General features: G+C 52.2%; 1 protein-coding gene across 4 annotated transcripts in view; it reads right to left on the reverse strand.

Moving 5' to 3' along the window:
* The window catches only part of LOC125176516 (core histone macro-H2A.1), a 79,045-nt gene extending 59,040 nt beyond the window's left edge, over nt 1-20,005 (reverse strand). The window contains exons 1-2 of one of the 4 annotated variants that reach the window (XM_047878104.1): nt 19,821-20,005; nt 9,419-9,623 (exon numbers count right to left, since the gene is read on the reverse strand). In XM_047878104.1, the coding sequence (XP_047734060.1) occupies nt 9,419-9,590 (172 nt within the window). In that variant the 5' untranslated portion in view covers nt 9,591-9,623; nt 19,821-20,005. The remainder of the gene's footprint in view (nt 1-9,418; nt 9,624-19,820) is intronic. The other 3 variants (XM_047878113.1, XM_047878087.1, XM_047878095.1) reach the window with 3 other exon arrangements.
* Between the last annotated feature and the right edge of the window lie 1,043 nt (nt 20,006-21,048).

Genomic DNA, 21,048 nt, shown 5'->3' on the forward strand with positions numbered 1-21,048 from the left:
AGATAACATAGGAGAAAATCTGCATGACCTTGGGTTGGCGAGGACTTTTTAGAGACAACACCAAAGGCATAATAGATGAAAAAAGAATTAAGATGCCAGACTTCATTAAAATCACACACTTCAGCTCTGTGAAAGACACTGCTAAGAGAGTAAGAAGACCAGCCACACCCTGGGAGAAAAGAAAGCAATGAGGCCGTTCCTTTCTGATCCCAGTGACACAGTCCAGCCCTCGGCCCCGAGAAGGGAGGGGTAGCAGGGCCATTGTTTCATGAAGTGGACCCCAGTCACACTTACACTCTCATGGACCACCTTATGGACCCTTTGGAAGGACTGGGTGGTGGACTAGATAGAAACTCAGTGTTTGAGCTCCATGGCAGATTCACGTGCTTGTGGGAGAAGGGTGCTGTCAAGCCGGGCTTCTACCTCCACATCTTGCCTGGGGTAGCGAAGCTCCAGGCATCGCACCCTGTGGCAGTTTCCAGGCTCTCTCCTCAAGCCCCGAGGCCTGCCCACCCTGGATCTGCTAACAGGCGGGCAGGCCGACAGCACACGACGAAGAAAATGTCAAAGGCACCTTGTGATAAACTGCTTTCCCAAGCACTCCTCGGATGTCTACCCACCATGGAATCATCTACTCCCCCAGGGAGGCTGAGGGAGAACTAACAGTGCAGCATAGGTGGGAGCACCTCCTAGATTAACACATGATTGGCTCTGCAAGATTATGTATAATGATGATTTTCTGTGATGGGCTATCAGTGGAGATCGTTAATCGCAGATATTAATAAAAACAAATATTGAAGCTAAAATCTAACTTCCTTTCATGCGTGTGTGCATACACACAAGAGGCAGTCAGGCCCAGCAGCTATCTCTGGGCAATGGCATTATGGATGAGCTTTAGCTTCTTACATTTAAAAAATATGTGTTTTGTAATGTTTATTTATTTTTGAGAAAGAGAGAGACAGAGTGCAATTGGGGGAGGGGCAGAGAGAAAGGGAGACACAGAATCCAAAGTAGGCTCCAGGCTCCGAGCTGTCAGCACAGAGCCCGACGCAGGCCTTGAACCCACGAACCACGAGATCATGACCTCAATGGAAGTCGGATGCTTAACTGACTGGGCCACCCAGGTGCCCCTATATTCTTACATTTTTAAACACAAACTGCTCATATCACCCAAAATGGGAATATGATTTTAACTATGGTCTGCACACAATGGGTGTCCAGTACACTAGTCTCAACTCCAGTGTTTCCAGCTTCATTCTAGTTGCAGCCCTCTGGCTCATTAAATCTCTTCCCTTTCGTGTGTGTGTGTGTGTGTGTGTGTGTGTTCAGGAGAATAAAACTGGCAAAGGGCTTTGCAGAAGAATGAGCACTGTGGGGTGGTGAGAGCCTGAGGGCAGCATGAATGCCCAAGAAGGTGCCAGCAAGAGTTAGCTGGGTCCTGGCCGGAAGTGTTAGTCTAAGGTAGGAGTGGTCAGGCAGACAAGCAAGAGACTCAGGAGGAATTTGGGGGGGCCTCAGAGCATCAAGGAGCCAGCCTGACTGTCCTCTTGTTCCTGCCCTATTTTCAGCTGCAGGAGTAACAGGACACACTCGGGTGTCCTGGATAGGAAAGTGGTAAAGAGGCCAGGTAAGTGATGGAGCCAAGGGCAGCCTCTGCCTACCTCAATCTGCCAAGCTTGTCAGATCCTTTCTTTCCTAGGCCAGAAGCACCAAGTCCAATAGGTGTTTCCTGAACCGAGTATCCGTGTAATATGACAGGCTGCTGAAAGGGAGGGTTCCCCCTCCTGCACTGAGAGGAGACAGGGCAGGGACGGAGTGCAACCGAGCCCCTAACACAGGAGAGATACGCAGCATCTGATCCAGTTACAGATCAGAAATGAAGCAAGCTAAAACCTGGGATAAGGATGATCATTTCGTCAGCCAAACCAGACAGCAAGGTATATTCGCAAGAGTCACCCCTTTCCCTTAGGGTTTTATTGTAGGATGTGGTTAGGTACAAGGGCTGAGACTCATCTAGTCTGCAAAGTGGCCATAAGGTCACCCAGGGGACCCTGCTTGTTCCCCAGGTCAGGAGCTGGCCCTGTAAACTTCACCACGGCAGCTTCTGACTGGAGCATCTATGGGGAGAAGATTCCAGGTACTGACTAGAAGACAGGGAGGCTCTGGTCCCCAACAAGAGACAGGAGAGGGAAGACCAAGGCTGAAACATGGGCATTGAGAGGGTCAGGGCTTGGGAAAACGGCAGGAGTGGGGTTTAGAAATATAAAACTCCAGAGGTCATCATTTTGTAGTTTAGATCCAAAGAAGACAGGAAAAAAAAAATTCTAGCTATAGCCTTACCTTGTGAGAGGTGGAAATGCAGTCCTATGGTGCTGGGTTTTTATTTATTTTTTTATTTTATTAAAAAAAATTTTTTTTTAATGTTTATTTATTTTTGAGACAGAGAGAGACAGAGCATGAACGGGGGAGGGGCAGAGAGAGAGGGAGACACAGAATCTGAAGCAGGCTCCAGGCTCTGAGCTGTCAGCACAGAGCCCGATGAGGGGCTTGAACTCACGGACCGCGAGATCGTGACCTGAGCCAAAGTCGGACGCTTAACCCGACTGAGCCACTCAGGCGCCCCTGGTGCTGGGTTTTTAAATGGACCACAATTTAGGGACCCATACCAGCAGGCTGCTCCCATAGCCACCTTGGGAGAGTCTATACCTATCACAAGGTGTCAGCATTCAGTCTTGAGAGCTGGCTGCCAGGGCTTGACATCTCTCTCAGAGAAACCCTCTGAGAGTGCACTGAATTTCTGCAAACAAGCTTAAGTACTAGGAGGGAAGTTGGTAGAGTAAGGTTTGTGCTCAGGCCATGTGACAGGGTTTCTGCCCCCCACCCCCCAAAAAAGGAAAAGATGTCATCACACATCTTTTTGGATTTGATGAACAGGAACCAGGCCTGTTCTTTGCTCAAGGGTTGGATAAAATAGCTCCAAAGGCACTTCCCTTCCAGGAAGTAAGTTCCTTGGGCAGAGACTTTTGTCTTGGACCTCAGTGTCTGGCACAGAGCCTGGGGTATGATAGGCCATCTCCGAGTCAATATCTGAGCAACTCAGCTTAGCAAAGTAAGTGCTAAGGGCTTCCCAAGATACCACCTCACCTAGCAAATGTTCAGGCACCATCTATGGGTTGGGCCCTGTGTGGAAGAGGAAGACCCAAGGTCTCCTTATCTATCAGCCAAGCTTCCTGCCTCAATGCCACAACAAACCAAAGCTGGTTCTTCATGACAGCTTTCGATTTTGTTTCCTCACTGAGCCTTCCCTATAGTGCCATCTGTCATGGGCTAAAGCCACACCAGTGTTCCCTACACTGTACGGTGCAAGGTGTTTAAAGGTGTTCCTTAAAGACTTCTGTGATAAAAGTTTGGGAACCACTACGTAGCACAGCTCCTTCCCATGGGGATTCACAGTGACACCAACATGTTAAGGGCTCTAAAGAGTCTTGACATAAAGAAAGCTATTTCTTGCTGGTTCCCAAACTAAAACAAATTCCTTTACTGAGAAAATTGTCGAGGTTATTCATAAATCCACCTCAAAAGAGGGGATGTGAATCTAGCCATCTTCTGACCTCAGTCATACGGCTGTGTTTTTTTGGTGGAATACCTCTCGAATTTCACCAGATACGTAGGTTCTGCTGAGCACTGTTTGAGCAATGCTGACCCACAGGACCTTGACCCATGACTCAAGACCATCAAATCATAAGGGTGCTTGCTCTTTGCTCTACCACACACTGTTCATTTCCCACCACCCTCCACCCCCAACTGTGGGACTCAAGCACCTTTAACTTATCCCCCCCACCCTGTTTGCCCTATTCCCTTATTGGTCTCTGGGCTTGGGGATCCCCATCATCAATGGAAAGGTCACTGGGACAAAAGCCACGCCATATAGTTCTCATTTCACATCTCCTATACCTTCCAGTAGTGCTATGCTGGGCACAGAGGAGAGATTCCAGAAGCTTCTGAACTGATTAAAGTCAGGTTCCCTCTTCCCTTACATATCATTTAAGGGAGAAGTACCACAGTACCATGGGGGCAAAGACAATGAATGGACTGGGGCTGCCCTGACTGCCTCAGTTTCCATGCAGTAACACTTGCTTCCATCTACCATGTATTGAGAGGTTACTAAGAAAGCTGGCTAAACACTTTAGATGCAGTGTCAATCCTCACGGAGCCCCAAGAGCAATATAGGCTGCTATACTCCCCTGGTGGAGAATGGAGGGAGGCCCAGATGACAAGTGGACAGTGTCACACTGCTTGGGGAGAACTCCAGAAAGAGTCCGGCAGGGAAGCTGGATCTGGGGAAGGAGCTATCTGGTTGCCACGACCAAGCTGGTTCCAAGTGTTGCCTTTTTCCTTTTAAGTGCAGCAGATGATTGGGCTCTGGACCCAAGAGGACAAAGAGAGGCCTGCTTCACTTTTCAGAGCAAGATGCAAAGCTACAACCTCCTCCCACATCTACCTCAGCCGGGAGCAGACTGTACGAAGGAGAACCTATGTGGTCCCTCACCACTGAAAACACGCTCTGCATGGTGGGGGCGGGAGGGTGGTGGTGGGGTGTCACTGGGCTCTGATGGTCCCCTGTCTGAAGGGCTGCTGGTGGTTCAGACACTTTTTTTTTTAAGCATGTATTCATTTTTGGGAGAGAGAGAGAGAGAGAGAGAGAGAGAGAGAGAGAGTGAGTATAAGCAGAGGAGGGGCAGAGACAGAGGGAGACAGAGAACCTGAAGCAGGCTCCAGGCCCTGAGCTGTCAGCACAGAGCATAATGCAGGGTTCAAATTCACGGGCTGCAAGATCATGACTTGGCTCAACCCAAGGCACCCTGGTTCAGGCTCTCGTAACAGTGGTCTGGCCTTAGCTCTGGCATGCTCAGCTCCTGGCTAACTAAGAAATCTTCCAAGAAGATTTCCATGCATGTGCCAGATACTCAGTCAGAATTGGCCTCCAACATCAGACAGAAGAGTTCGGTAACAGGACATGTTGATGGTGAGGCCAGTACAGGGTTCAGGAGGAGGAATCAAGTGCCACTTGAAACAGAGCAGGGAGAGTAGGGCCTGAAGCTGCCAGGGCATCCTGCGGGTGTCTGGTGAGGCCCGGTGGCTTCTGGCGAGTTGCAGGATAACAAGCATAAGCGGGCGGTGACAGCCCCCATCACCAGCCCTAAGGAAAGTCACCTCAGCAGCCAGAGCAGGAGTACCAGGGACTTCCTCCTCTCTCAAATGCTAACGTGAGATTTGGGCACTTACACCGTGAGGGCGTGGGAAGAGCACTTCCCCTGCATCCTCTCACTGCAGCTTCTAGAACTCTGGGAGACACTCCCCACAACCCCATTGTACAGATAACCAAACCACAGCTCAGAAATGTGAGTGACTTATCTGAGGCCACAGTAATGAAAGGGCGGCTCTGGCACCTGGGTCCACATCTTATCCGTCCAGCTCCACTGCCTCTTCCTGATGTCTACTGAACACTGTGGCGTCCCACATGGTCCCCAGGGCCAGCCACCAAGGAGACGTCAGCTCCCTGCTCCACAGCCACCTAGTCCCACCAGGGCCCTGTAGCTCAGCAGTCCTTTTAGCAAGCCCTCTCAGACCCCTGATCTCTCCACCGAGGCCTGCTGAAGGCAGGAGGCCTAGCCCAGCCATGTGCAAGGGTACCATGGGGCACTCCGCCATCACCGTGCCTGCAACTGTGTGTACCACCTGTAAGAGTCTGGGTTGTGCAGAGAACATAATCCTTCCACAAGCCTCTTCAGGTGATGACTGGACAGGCAGGGAAGCTTTGGTTACCGGGTTAACAAGCATCCTCTGGCCTGACACCTACCAGCAGCACGTACAGTTCTGCAGCATCACCGCCTTTTGCTTGCCTGGGCCGGACTCGGACAGGCAGCTCTGAGGGGTGAGGAAAGGTCTTGCTCTGGATTCGATCCCTGGGCCAGATGCAGGTTCGGTGAGGACCTGCTGAGTGAGTGGTGCTCGCTTCACATGCCTGGTGTTAGAGCATGATGTCTGTGCCACATCCTTGTCTAGGCCCTGAGCTGTTCGACGGCTGCTGCTCGGGCTTCTTGCTCTTTCCCTGTCTTCCCCAAGCTCTGGGATGAGCCTGGCACCCGGCAGGCACACGGAGTGCAGTTGAGTGAGTGGCACTGCGCCTCTCCCAGCTCTCACAGGGCCGGCTGGCCGCACAGCTTTCTCCAGGTCTCAGCTGAGATCTCCTCAGAGAAGCCTTCCGAGCCAGTTCATCTCCAGGCCCCCAGTTAGCCCGGCCCCGCTTTGGCCTATTTATGCTCTCTGTGGCATCTATCACAGGCAGTAACCATCTGGTGTGGTTGGTTCTTTCTCCTAGACTAGACCATGAGCCCCACAGAACAGGCCCCAGTCATTCCTGTGTTCTCATACAGGGCCTAGCATGGTGACTGGTACACAGCAGGTGCTCAGTAAGTGTGTGGAACAAACCAGAAAGTGTCTTCGGGGAAATAAAATCAAAGAGCGGGACAGAAAGTGGGCTTGTCCCACCTTCCCTTCTCACTCATGGATCAAAACCAAAGCTGTGACTGGGCAGATGCTCAGAACTTCCAAATACCCACATGCTCCCACATCCCAGCCCAGGGAGCTTAGGGCTAGTCAGTCAGTGTGGGCATGCAGCACTGTTCTGAGGGGCAGAACGGAGCAGTGTTTTTCACTGGATAGGGCCCCAGAGCTCAGCTACTCTCCCATCAGGGAACAGGACTCAAGTAACCACAAAAGTGACTGATGGCTCAGGATGTCTCCCGAGGTGTCTGTCACGTAGGCCAGGCACCGTGCTGGGGGCAGGCATAAGGCAACGGTCAAGCCAATGACTCAGCAGTATGTGAGGGCAGCAAAAAGTGGCTCAGATTCAGCTAACTATAGCTCTCCTGGGAGGACTTGGTAAAACTTAAAAATATGTATGATGTTTAATACACAGGGGTTAACAAGGCTGCTGCCTGAGTAAAGATTTGCCTTGAGCTACTTTCTAGCCCTAGTGATGGGCTGTCCTGACCATTCCCACACCCCTCTGTGACCACTCCCACATACCCACGAGAGCGGGGGCGGGAAAGGCATAATGCTGTGGGTACAAACAGAGTCAGGGTCTCTGGCCCCATGAGAATGGACCCACTGGCCTCAAACTCATGAGCACTGTGCTCTGTTCCAGAGCCAGCCAGGCAACCAAAGACGACTAGATTTTCTGCGTGGCACACATAGTAACTGCCTCAGATATGCCGGAGCAATGGTCTTCCCCCCAGCAAACTAAATGGTAGAAGCCTGACGGCAGACATGAAACTGATGTTGTACTTGACCTACCGGTAGTGTCTGTGGACATCCCCGTGACAGGGACATCATGGCATTCGGGCACCAGGAACCGTGGCCTAGCTGGGTATGCCCAGCACATGAGCTTTCCCGTTGTGCTCAAACAAAGACCTGCGGCTGTCACAGTAGCCTGGAGCTGGTGGGACATGGGCTGTTATCAACATTTTGAGTTGTAAGGGAACTGGGGTCCACACAGGTTAAGTGAATCACTCTAGGTCACAGAGCATATACAACCGCCAAGCCAAAGGTAGAAATGTCCTCTGCTTCCTGTCTAGGAACTTCGCCCCTGACTGCCAATGTTATACATGGTTTTCCTGCGTCACGAGCTCCGGTCCTCTGTTTCCTCATCTATAGAAGAGAAGAATCACGACTAGCACATGCTGCCAGGCATGCCACCTAAAAGAGTCTCTGAGGAGCCAAGGGTTAAATGTCCCAGAAGTACAGATGCCTCCCAACTGTAATACACCCATGTCTTTTCCTGCCTAGGTGCTCTCAAAAGAACAAAGACACCATATCCCTCAGGACCATGTTCTTTATGGAAGAACCCTCACTCTTGCCTTAATTAGAGACCAGGGAGAGCAAGAGGTAACCCAGCTCTTCTGCTTCCTCTTACCACTTCGGAAGAGGAAACCTTGTCTTGCTGAGTCTCCTTGTCTGGCTGGAGGAGGGCTGGCTGCAAGAATCAAGGGTGCCCCTCCTGCCAGCTACCCTGACTGTGTATGGAACAGTAAGTGGTAAAAGCATTACAACAGGCCAGCAGGATCTGCGTCCCGTCCCAACTCCTCACTGGCTATGTGCGACCCTATGCAAGTTCTCTTATGCTTTAAGGCTGGTTTTGTCATCACTAAAAATGGGGGTGACATCCCTGCCCAGCCGGCTTCCCACAATTGCCATGGAGCCACCAGTAAGACCAGTAGGATTATTTCTGGGAAAAGGACCACCCCTTCTCTCCCTCCCCCCACCCCTGCCCCCGCCGCCAGAGAGAGAGCTGATTCCAAGACGGGTGCTGGGAAAATTCAGGGTGAGTCTAGAACATCGCATTGTGTGAAAAGGCAAGAAGATGTGTAAGAATGGAAGAGGCCACTGCAAAGCACAGCAGAACCAGCTTAAAGGTCAAATGTGGGACAAGGTGAGCACCATACAGAGCAATGAAAGGATAGTGTATTACCCACTAAACCAACAAAGTCCATGAAGCAACACTGAGAGTACAAGAAATAGAGAGGAAGGGCAGAAGGAAAGTAGGTTCATTACTGAAGAGTGCCAACTGATAAATGTAACAGAAATGACAGAAATAGAAAAATCACTCTTTTATAACCACTACAGTTATAACGGATTCAGGAAAGATCACCAAGTGATGCCAAAGCCATCGGGTGAAGACTGTGACTCAGGAGGTACAGAAGTCCATTAGACACCACCTTAACCAAATGACCAAACGGAATCACCAATGGCAGGACAAATCCACATCAGGTGCCTCCCGGCGTGATACCAGGCAAGGCCTCAATGCCACTTAGGCAATCCTCCTACCAAAATGTTTAACTTGAATCCAAGCCTGAGACCAGCCCAGGCTGAAGGACATTCTGCAACACAGCTGGCCTGCACTCTTCAAAAATGTCCATATCACGAAAACTGGGGAACGGTTTCAGCTTCAATAGGACGAAAGAAACCCAACAACCAAAGGAAATGTGTGATCTTGAAATGGATCTTGAAATGGAAAGACAACCAGACAAAATTATAGAGGACGTTTTGGGGACAGTTAAGGAAATTTCCACATGGACTGTGTAACAGCCAAAAATCAAGGTACAAACGTGTGCACACATGCATGTTCACATACACACACAAGGTGGGGGGGAGAAAAGGGAAAGGGGCCAAAATGTTAACAACCGGGACACCTAGGTGAAAATGTTCATTGTACTACTCTTACGAGTCTTCCGGGGGTTTGAAAAGTTCCAAAATAAAAGGAAACAGACAGGTCCCATCAGTCCTGGGCAAGTGTCGGAACAGCCACTCTGTGAGCACAGCGGAGCCCTTCCTCGGTGGACCCGGGCACACTCACCTGTCAGATACTCCAGGACGGCAGCCATGTACACGGGTGCCCCCACTCCAATCCTGTACTTGGGGTGCCCTTTCTTGATGTACCGCAGCATCCGCCCCACGGGGAAGATGACTCCCGCCTTGGCGGACCGGGAGGTCTTGGTGGATTTCTTCTTCCCACCCCGGCTCGACATGGCGGCGGCCCTGGAGGTGAGTCAGTAAACACACTGTGGAGGCAAGAGGCACAGCCGTCAGGATCATGGGGGCAGTGAACCCCTCTTCCCCACACTCTCCGGTCCCTACAAGAAAGGCCACTCCTCGCGGCCACTGAGTCCTCCGGGCCCAGTTCGTGCACTTGGTTGGCGCACTCTGGCCCCTAAGAAGAGATTGGCTACGCTTTTCACATTTTATACCATGACATCAATTTTATCGGCCACTTACATTTAAACGTTACTCTGACAATGAGTGCTCTTAAGTATCCTGCCTTTATGCCACGTGGTATAAAAGAAAATGGGATTTCTTGGCTACGTCCAATATGCTTGTTTAATAATTGCATTTTCATACACTTGAGACCGGGGCTGATAAGTTTGCTGAAGTCTTTGTGGAAAAAAAGCAAACGATGTCACCTTGCCCTGGAATAAAGACATAAAGCCTGACACCTAGGTCGCCTGATGGAAGCAGCATCTCTACCTCGTGACCCTTTCCCCGTGAGGGGCAATGGCAGCTCACAGGAGTTCAGCAGATAGTCAGGCTGCAATCACAGGCCCTCAGAACACGCCCAGTCCGCTAGCAGGGCCTGTCCTTAGAGAAGAGGGAGAAGGGCTTTTCTTACCCTGAGCCTCCTCCCAATCCACATCCAAAATGCCACGCAGTCCAGAGGATGCCCCCTTTTCAACACCTCACGGAGGGTCCTCTCCTCTCCACCCCAACTGTGACTGGATCCAGGTCATCTCTAACCAAATGATCGCAAATATGTCCTGAAGAGATCTCCCCACTACTCGCCCTACTCTCCAATCCACTGGCCCTCTGAGGGTGGTGCATACAAATCCGAGTACTCGACGGCCCCAGTGTTAAAGCTTTCTCTGGCTGCCACAGTTCCTAAGGTCAAATCAAGATCCTGGGCCTGTCATGCGATGCCCTAGAAATCTAGGCCTGGCACATCCATCCAGCTTCACCCCATACCTCCTGGGGTCCAAACTCGGACACGGGGCAGGGGTGGGGGTCACACACAGTTCCCTTCAAGTGCCCTCCCCTGCAGTGGCTGTGCCCTTTCGCCAAGACCTCCTCTATTCCTCACACTTGCTTCCTGCTCTCTGCCATCCCTACCCTGAGCACTCGGGTACAGCCCCTCCATCCACTGGGCTCCCTTGCACTTCACACCACGGCAGTGATGTGCATACAGCCCCGGCTTTCAGAGAGCTGCCCCTGGCTGGGCCCCTAGCACAGTACCACTGAGGTCTGCATGTTTGCTAAGAGCACTCAAGGTCTCAGATATTTGCTAAAAGCATTCCAGTCATTCATGCATCCACTTTAGGAATGATGCTGGAAAATGGAGACGGTAGTACACAAGGCAGATGAGGTCGCTGTCCTCCCAGAGTTGGTGGGGAAGAAGGGAAGAGAAAGAGGAAATAACCCTACAGTCATTTAAATGGTCATCATGAAAGACAGTGAGGGTGCTGGGAGAGGAGCTGTGAACAGGCCTCTCAGCCTGTTCTCCGGCACGAGGCAAGCATGTCTTAGAGGACATTTATGCTCAATCATTTAACCAAATGGGCAGGTCTCCCATCTACTGGTAAACTGAGATCAGGCTGCGTGCTGTGTGGGTGCCTCCAGCTCCAACAGGCCAGGCCTCTATGCCAGTGGAGGCGACAGAGTTAGGAGTCCTTGTTACTCTGATGCCCAACCCTGTATTCGGAACATGCTTGTGGTTCATACCTAACATTAGTGTGACCCCTAAGACACCTCAAGTCATGTGCCTGACAGCCATGGCCAAAACAACAGAGAGCAGAATTTGGGGGCCCTCTGACAGAATGAAGGTGGCTCAAGCCCCAGCTCTGAATAGATGTTTGGAGGCTTGTGGCAAGGGGAGGGGCACTAAAGACGACTATGATAATACCTTGTATTTCTCATCAAGGGGTACCAAGTGTTAATGGATCACTGAGTGCTAAAAATAGAGTCCCAGAAGGGTCTGCGCTTCTCTGAAACAATGAGATGGCTCCATTTCTTGCTGTGATGAGCTCCATCTTGAGACATTCCCTGCAAACAGGTGCACATGCTCACTCTGAGCAGGAAATGGTCTATGTACACGTGTGCATATGTGTGTTCGCAGGGAAAGCTGCCGCTGGGTTTCCTAGCAGTCGTTTGCTTTACCACAAATGTGTTTCACAGACCAACCCAATGCCTCTGGACCCGGAGTTTTCAGATCTGAACATTTCCCCTCTTTCAGCAGGAGAGGCCTGCAGTCAGTGATGATGAATGCAGCTTAGTCCCATTCTTACTGGAGCACAGGCTTCAGCCCTATCTCCAGGCAGACCTGTCTGGGTAGGTTTGGGGCTGCCTCTGTGGGAATCAGTAACGTCCTGCCCCAGGGAAGAGCCACTAGCATTCAGAGACCTGATGGGCCCTAGACATGCTCATTCTTTAAAAGTGATGCTCCTGGTGCCTTCCTTCCACTCCAGCCAAGAGTCTTGATGTGGACATGGACAGGACGGTGACTCCCAGGTCTCTAGTCCAGTGCACACCTGGCTACAGAGCCCCAGAGCTCTGTTCTGACTGCCTGTGGCTAGGACCCACTTGACAATCCCATGGGCACCTTGAATCCCTTCCTGTTCCAAATCCTGTGGAATTTTCAGCTCCAGCAGTGACAACCTCGTGCATGAAGCCCCTAAGTGGGAGTCAACATGGGCCCATTCTCTCTGCCCACTTTCCCAGCACCCAGCCATTAGCCAAGCTCTGTTGAACGCACCTCGTAACTACCGAAGCCTCTTCCCTCCTCTTCAGCCTCCCTGCCTCAGTTCAGCTCTCTCTACTCCTCATCTACCTTCCCCAGCACTAGTCTCTCTCCATGGATGCCAGGGGATCTCTGCTCCCTGCTGGTTCCTCACCACCCTGAGCCAGCCACAAACAGCATCCTTCAACTACTTCCTCAGCATCGCTTCCTGCCACCCCTCCCCCTGGGGGCGATGCTCCAGGCCACCACTGGTTTCCTGCCCTCGGATACAGTGTCTAGAATGTCTTTACACAGGCTGTCTCTCCTGCCTGTGACACCCTCTGTCCTTGTGCCAATCTGCTGCACTGGCACTCGTGAGAACCCTGTCCTCAGACCCAGCCGTGGACTGGAATCGCTCACTGCTTCACGTTCCCAGAGAACATATCCTGGCACGTATCTGTGTGCCTGCCTGCCCAGCTCAGCCGAACCGCAAGCTGCTTGATGCCAGGCACTGTGGTCAGCTCATCCCTAAGTCCCGGGGCCCCAGGCAGGGCCTTAAACGTCATGGATCCTCAAGGGGTATTATGCTGAGAGGAAACCATCTTCACATCTAGTTTTTAGTCAGGCTCCTGATAAAGCAGCCCCGTCTTCACCCCTTCCCTGGCGGCAGTCCTGCAGCTCCTGCTCCTCACCCTTCCCCGCATTCTTCCTGCACTTTTTTTATTTTAGAGAGAGTGTGTGCACATGCAAGTGAGCGGGGAAGAGGGGCAGAGGGAGAGAGAGAATCTTACGCAGGCTCCACGCTCAGCACGAAGCCCACGTGGGGCTCAGTCCCACGACCCTGGGATCATGACCCGAGCTGAAATCAAGTCGAGTCGGATGCTCAACCGACTGAGCCACCCAGGTGCCCCTTTTTTATTCCCTGCACTTCTAACTAGGTCCCCAATGTGCAGCCACAGCTTGGAAAGACGTCTGAGTCAGCCATGCAGCTTCATGACATCCAGTCATGTGTACGGACTTTAAAAACATCTTGGAGAAAATCACCTTGTGGCTGGGCAGTCTCCAGATGAACCTGTGAATGTGCCGGCTCCATACTACTCTTCAGGGGTCTATGGAGATGTGGGCACCCACGTTGGGGACAGAGCAGCCGTGATGGAAGTGGCTGTTGAGCACTAGGCTGTGTAACTCAAATTCCAAAGTCAGACTGACCTCATTCAAGTTGTGGCTCTGCCACTTACCACCCATGCATCCTCGGGCATGTGATATGATGTTACCCTCTGAGCTTATTTTATCATCAGTCAAGCGGGGATGAAGGTAGAATCGACTTCAAACATTTGGTGGGAAAACTGAACAAAACATGCATATACGGGGCCTGCCAAGAACTCACTGAGTGGGTGCTCAGGTAAGTCAATAAAAACAACAACAACGAACAAAGGCCGCCTCCTCGAAAACCAATGTTGGGTATTTGAACTGGCAAGGACAGCACCAGTTGCTGTAACAAACAAGCCCCTATAGCTTATTTCTCTCTCGTGGAAAGTCCAAAGTAGGTTTCCATGATTGGTTGGTGCTTCTCCACATGATTCAGGGACCCAGACACCGCCCCCCATCCTTCAATGCACAATTCCCAATGTCACCACAGAAGGAAAGAGGTCGTGGATGCTAACACATGGAGGCCTTCGGGGGCCACACCCAGAGGCGGAGCATACCACTACTGACCATGATTCATCGACTAGAACTTGGTCACATGGACACACGTGATTGCAAAAGAGGTTGAGAAACGCCCTTTTGCTATTTGCTCAGAAAACAGCCAGTCTCTGTCCTATAACAAACCAACTTGAAAGCTGACCCTGAAGCCAGGGTGGGAGCAACCAGCCAAAGCCTGTTGGGCCCTGTTTGACCCATGCCCTACATCCAGCCTCTTCTGAGAGATGGACAGTCCTATGTCACAGAAAAAAGTGGCTTCTTGCACAGTCGGCTTCTCTTCAAGGCATGGACATTGCTCAGGAAAGAAACAGCTGTACTATCTTGTCAGACTGACAAAGCGATGTCCTTCCTTCCCAGGCTAATCATCCAGGAGAGCCCCCCCTTCAATAAACCAGAAGTCCTCACCCCTAGGGAGGACCCCAAGTGCTTTGAAGACAGTGACACGGCCTCAGGCAACCTCACTACACATGAGCGTAGCTGCTTTTTTGACTGTTATCAGGCCAGGAAATGAAGACTCTGTGGTTGATCCCAAAGAGATCTCTGTGGTCTTTACCTCTGCAACTCCTCCAACTATAAATCAATCACAGTAGACATGACCCTTGCTTGCAGAAACCCAAGGCTTACCCAGAGACAAGCTAGGCTTGAGTGATAGGCAGGTCTCTGACCACCGGCTCCTCAACAACTGAGCTGTGACCGGGGCACCTGATCTGTCCTCTTGGCACAGGACTAGCGAGAGGTCTGGCTGTGAGGATCCCACGAGTAAGATGGACACAAGAATGACAAGCCCTCTACTACCACAAGGGCCACAGAGGAAAAAGGGTCAAAGGGCTGTCCTACCTACTACCACACTGTTGCACTCTTCCCCAACAGGGCACCGTAACAGGCTCCACACTGCCCTGTAAACCACTTTCGTCACTTCGGCACATACCACCCTCTCAGTCGATAGCACTCTCTCCAGCCCTGTGTCTGTTCCTGCTGTGGTGGTGCCTTGTGCCCGCCAGTCACAGTCTAGTTTGGGCCAGCCCTATGCCCAGACTCCAGCCTTGCGCACAAGGCCCCACTGACCTCCCGCCCATCTCTCCCTATTTCCAGCAACGAGGGCTCCACCAGGCCGAACGGCTCCCGGAGTCCTTAGTGGACATTCCTGCGTGTGGCCCGAGCCCAGCTACAAATCCCTCGTGACGTTCCTCACCCTGACACCATTCTTTAATATGTTCAATTGCTTTTCTCAATCTTCTATAAAGTGCTCTGCAAATGCAGTTCCCAGCCCTTTCTTCCAACTGGATTGCTACTCAACATCCAATTTATATAAATATCCTGAAGCCAACCTCCCCAACCTTAGCAGCTGCTATACTGTATCATCACTGCCAATTTCCTTGTCTGTCTTGGTGGGACGTACCAGTCTGCTCCCCAGTGTACCTCCAGGAACCCACTGCCCTGCCTGGTACCTGGTAGGCCCTCAAATGCTGGCTGGATGGTGACTAATTAGTTGGATGCATTTACAGTTCTCTGGACAAAGATGAGGACAGCATTTCCAAAGGCCACAGGACTCAGAAATGTGGCAAGTGGGACAGCAGTCAGGGACCTTCATTGAAACCATTCACGGACACATACCTGGCCGATCCCTGTGGGAGCTCAGACCCTTGAAGTTCAGGGAGCTTGTGGGGCCATCTTAGAGATTCCCAGGGAGGAAACACCACAACGGCCCTGACGGCTGAGGTGGGAGCCCCACAGAGGCCTTCCCACTCCCTAATAATTCTGGGGCTCCAGCCACCTCTCCTCTTGCCAGGCAACTAGCTCAGTAAGAGACTGGAGGGAAATACTTCCCTTTCTCACACCTCTAAGTGACTCACCTCCACTAAGGCTACAGCACAGAAAACTATTAATCAGGGCACTTAGAAAACCACCTGGCGATTCTGAGGTCCTCTGTTACCTAAGCAATGAATTTGTGCATATTGATACTGAATGAAATGTTGACCAGAATTGCTGCAGAGCTGGCAGTCACATGGCCCCCATCCCAAGCACCAGAGGACAGGGAACCTGAGCGATCAGCGCTTACAGTTGCTATCGCCGAGGGAGGACTGCACCATCCACTCCCTGCAGCTGGATGAATGCCCACGTGTCCACATGCATTTGTCAGCTTCCCATCAAGTCCAATCATGACAGCAAACCTGAGACACTTAATTCTGAAGCACAGGACACTAATCCTGTTTACAGCATTCTCTTCCATTTACTCCTACCATACCAGATGATTAACGGTGTCACTGCTGTCAGGTCTCCAGAGGCAGGAGGATCTACTACACAAGTATCGCTCACAGAGCTGGGGTTCAGAAACAGCGTTCTGATTGGCCGAGAACAGAGACTTGCTCTGGTGCTCGAGCCAATCAGGGAAAACCTCTCTCTCCATTCATAAAACACTAGATCATAAAGGGTGCCGGAGGATTAAAGAACTTACAGTCCACCCTCAGTGAACCAAGGGATTACAAACAAGGAGAAAGGGACAAATTGAGATAATAAATAAATCCTAAATGGCACTTTTTGTTCCAGCACACGTCTTCCTCGTGTGTTAGGTTTTTAGTGGTGGGGAACAAACAAAAACCCGAACCAAGTGTTATTCAGGAAAGAGTTTACAAGAGGCTAGGGGAGTCAGCACGACATTTCAATAGCAAAGCACTGTCTTCCTGCCTCACGAGGAAACTTTAATTCACACTCCTCTCTCTTTTAAAAGTTGTGCCAAACATTAAGATAATAATTTCAACGGAAGGTTATCAAAGGAAAACTTTAAATGTGAGCTTCAATAGGGCAGGACCCTGGCTGGCTGGGCTTGCCATCCAGAAGCTATTCAGTATTTGTGGAATACATGAAGCATTCACAATAACAATAAAATACATCTGGCCATGATTCTTTCCTGCTCAGAACCTTCAATGGCTTCTTTTAGCTTCACCTGAGTTCCCTCCACGATACAGCCATTCTGAGCCTCTGGCAGTTCCCCCATATGACCTCTATTCTCACTGTTCTAAGACTTGACACATGGGGTTCCCCAGGCCTCAAACACTTGTCTCCATCTGCCCTCCGTTGCCCAGCCAACTCCTACTTGGTCTTTCTGTACAGTAAGGGCTTGCTTCCGCTTATGTCACCTTTCTGGGGGTTACTATGGGAGCTCCTGTGGCCTTCTGCACCAAATTCGCAATAGCCCCCTGCCTGTCTTCTCCTTGTGTCAGTTTCCCAAGGACAAGGACTGAGCACTTCTTGATCATGCTTTTGTCCCCAGTGCCTGACTCAGAGTTGATTCTCAGGAAATATTTATTGGAAGACTTTAAGACACCAGTCAAGAAAACAAGCTATACAACTCTTTGGAACCCATCTGGGTTCCCTCGCAAGAGCTGGGGCGGGACCTACTGTACTTCTAAAACTGTAGAACGTGGGGGGAGGACTCACAGGACAGGTGCGGGGTCCCTCTCGTCCCTGCTCCTTCCCAGCATATGTGCCAAGAACGGGGCTCTGAAAAACCCAACACAAATCCAAAGGCACAATCAAACCAAAAACTAGAAGCTGCTGCAATTCTGATCAATACCACACATAGGCTCTTATTGGACTTCATCAGCTTGGACTTTGCACTTTTGTTTATTTAAATAAATCTCCTTTAAATGACTGGGGGCAGCATTAGCTCTGAAGGTATTGGAGGCAAATCCCAGAAAACATGTACTCCAAGCCTTCCTGTGGGGAAGGGATGAGGACTCTTGGAGTTCTGTTGTCACCAGGACCAGAGGAAATGGCAGAATGAGATGTACCACTCCCTGTGTCTGGGCCCTTTGGTATAGACCACGGTAGTGACTTAGGACAATGCATTAGACCGTCACATGTGATGTTCCAGACTACTCTTCATTCTAAAGGACCTACCTACCTCAAATAATTTTCACTTAAACCCTTCCCACCTCCCCAATGCCTTTAGGGATCAGCATTAACAATGGTGACAGGTTAAAACGAAATACAAGAATGAAGAGATTTCCCACCCTCCACCTAAAACTATAGGGGGCAAGAATTTAAAGACTGAGGGTTTTTAGTTTGTTTTGTTAAGAAAAAAAAAAAGGTTTATGGGACACCTGGGTGGCTCAGTCAGTTGAGCATCCTACTTTGGCTCAGGTAATGATCTCACGGTTCATGAGTTCAAGCCCCACATCAGGCTCTGTGCTGGCAGCTTAGAGACTGGAGCCTGCTTCGGATTCTGTGTCTCCCTCTCTCTCTCCCCCTCCCCAACTCACACTCTCTCTCTCAAAAATAAATAAACATTTTAAAAAAGTTTTAAAAAAGGAAAAAAATATAAGGTTTAAAAGCCTATTTATCTTCATTGGAGAGCCTCTTGTGCAAGACAGAGATGCGGCTACCCAACTTCAGCTAGTTGTTGTACGATGGGTATTAATTCCAGTTGCAGGCAGGGAGTGGCCATTTCAGAGCCGGTAACCCCCCCTGAAGGCACTAAAGGCGCCCCTGCAATAGGCGGATTCCACCAAACTTACAACTAGAGTCTCCCATTCAAACCTAAAGCTGCTTGAAATTTCCCTAGTCTGTGGGGCAGGAAGCCTTGGAACAAAGCACCTTGCCCCCTCTTTAACGGTAAAACCTCAAACCACAAAGGTGGAAGAAAAAGAGAAGCTAGCAGGAGTGCCCCTCTTAATTGTCTATTTTTATATGCTGTTTATTGGGTCGTTAAAATCTTACAAGGATTTCACGGTAATTGTAATTGTTGAATTCCAGGTTTGTCTTAGCTGATTGTACGGACATTTCTCACTTTCAAACTCAGCAATATTTTTCCTAATATCTTGTCTAAAAGAACCTTCCAGTCTGCCGACCAGATCCTTGAGTGATCCGTGGTCCCTGCAGGAGTGGAGGCGGGGCGCGCCACCCCGCACACCTGTTGTCAGGTGACACCGCCTGCAGCATCCAGCGCACTCACCTCTCCACTCCACCCCACCCCCAGCGAGTCCCTTCCCTCCCGGCCTTCTCCACCGGGAAGCCTACAGCCTTCTGGAGTTACCTTAAAAAGGAAAGAAAGAAAGAAAAAAAGAAAGGAAGAAAACACAAAAACCTCCCAACCACAAAGCAAACAAAAGGCCGATCAGAAGATGAGCGAGGGCAGCGGGGGTTCCCGCGTCCCCTCTCCAGCCAGTCCCTGGACAACCCCCTCCCCGGCCCTGCCTGGCTCCAATCCCACAAGTATCCCCCAGCCGCCAACCCTCCCCTCCCCGCAGAGAGCGAGCCAGACGCCTGCACCACGGCCACCTGGCTCTCGGGCCCGACTTATTGTGCTGGGGCCGGCAACTCGCGGGCCCGCGGGGCCCTCACCAAGTACAACTCCGAGCACCGCAGCTCCCAGTCGCCCAGGCCCACGCTGGCCGGCCAGCGCCGCGGGGCCTCCCCGGGCCTCTAGCTTAGCCCGCCCGCCCGCCCCGGGAAGGGTCGCCGGGGGAGGGGCCAGCACTGTCGCCTTCCCACAAAAGCGCCCAGGCGCGGGCAGGAGGACGCGGTTTGGAGAGAAGTTGGCTTCCGGGTTCGCTGTTTGAACAAAACCAAAGAGAATCCCGCGCGGCCGGGCGGGGAGGGCCTGGGAGGGCGCCGTGCGCGCGCGAGGCCCCGCGTGGGCCACGCCGAGCGCGGCGACCCGAGCCCGGCCGAGCGCCGCCCGTGCGCGCCAGGCCCGGCCGCTCCCAGGCCCCCGCGGCCGGAAGCGCGCGGTGGCCGGACCCGGCGGCGGGGACCGGGCGCGGGGCGAGGGGGCCCGCGCGGCACTTACGGGGCGGCTCGGCGGCGGCGGCGGCGGCGGCAGCAGCTAGGTGTCCGGCCCGTGCCCTCTCGGCCGCTCGCGCCTTTTCTCTCCGCGCTCGTCGCTGGCCCGCCCGCCCGCCTCCTCGCTTCCCGCCCGCGCGCCGCGCGCTCGCCCCCTCCGCCCGGCTCCGCTGCCGAGTGAACTGGAACCAGTCGCCGCGGCCCCGGGATTCCCACAATGCACAGCGCGCCGCTCGTCACATCCCATGCCGTCCCCGCGCGTCCGGCCACCCCTCCCGCGCCACCCGGGCGCCCCGGCCTTGACCCCAGCCCCGCGGCTGCGCGCGCCGCGGCCTCCGCGCTCCGCCGCCGGGACGTCTGTCCGTCTGTCCGTCTGTCCGTCTGTCCGTCTCTCCGCGGGCCACCCCGAGGCCCTGCCCGCGGGCACCCCGCCCCGAGGCTGGGCGCCCGACGCAGGGCGGGCCCCGCGAGCCGGGGCGCGCCCTGAGCTAAGTCCTCAGAAGGGGTCTGGTCCCTCGCAAAGGCGCTTCTCTGGCGCGCGTCGCAGCCCGTGGGTCTCGAGCGACACTTCTTGAGTGCCTACTGTGTGCCTGGCATGGAGCACGGGACTGTAGCTGACTCAGCCCTAAAAGCCTTCTCGTTAAGCCAGGGAGGGGGAGGCACAATTGCTGTTACCAGCAAGCACTTTTCCCTCTACCACCAATGCAAACCTCCCGCGCACCTGAGAACGTTCGCCGTGTTTCCGTTCGAGCCCCCATCAAACTCTTTCCTGCCCCACGACCAGCCACTGCACATCATGCTCACCTGGGGTTCTTTATAGTGACCCCCCGGAAGTCTGGACCTGCTTTGTGCATGGGAGCGGTTAGCTACTTTGATTCAGCCAACGTTCACTATTGGACTCAAACTGGGATTTACAACATCAGAAGTGATTATCACACACACTTTTTTTTCAAACTGCAGACAAGCAGAAAGAAAAGGAACCACTGCAAAGCCCATGTGTATCTAAATTGGTTCCTTGCTCTAGAGCGTTAGTGCCCCATCCAGGTTGCCTAAATAGGGACCTTCTCTCTGCGTCCTTCCCTCTCCTGGCCAAACTGTGAAGGGGGAAGCCACCTCAGCACCCAGGTGTGGACCAAATTTAAATAACAATACACGCCCAGCAGAAGTTTCCTGTGCTCTTGCTGGAGGTGACGGGAAGAGATTATGGAATTAACCCAAAACCGCTCCTCCCAACT

Source organism: Prionailurus viverrinus, chromosome A1 (genome assembly GCF_022837055.1).
Source record: "Prionailurus viverrinus isolate Anna chromosome A1, UM_Priviv_1.0, whole genome shotgun sequence".
Lineage (NCBI taxonomy): Eukaryota > Metazoa > Chordata > Mammalia > Carnivora > Felidae > Prionailurus > Prionailurus viverrinus.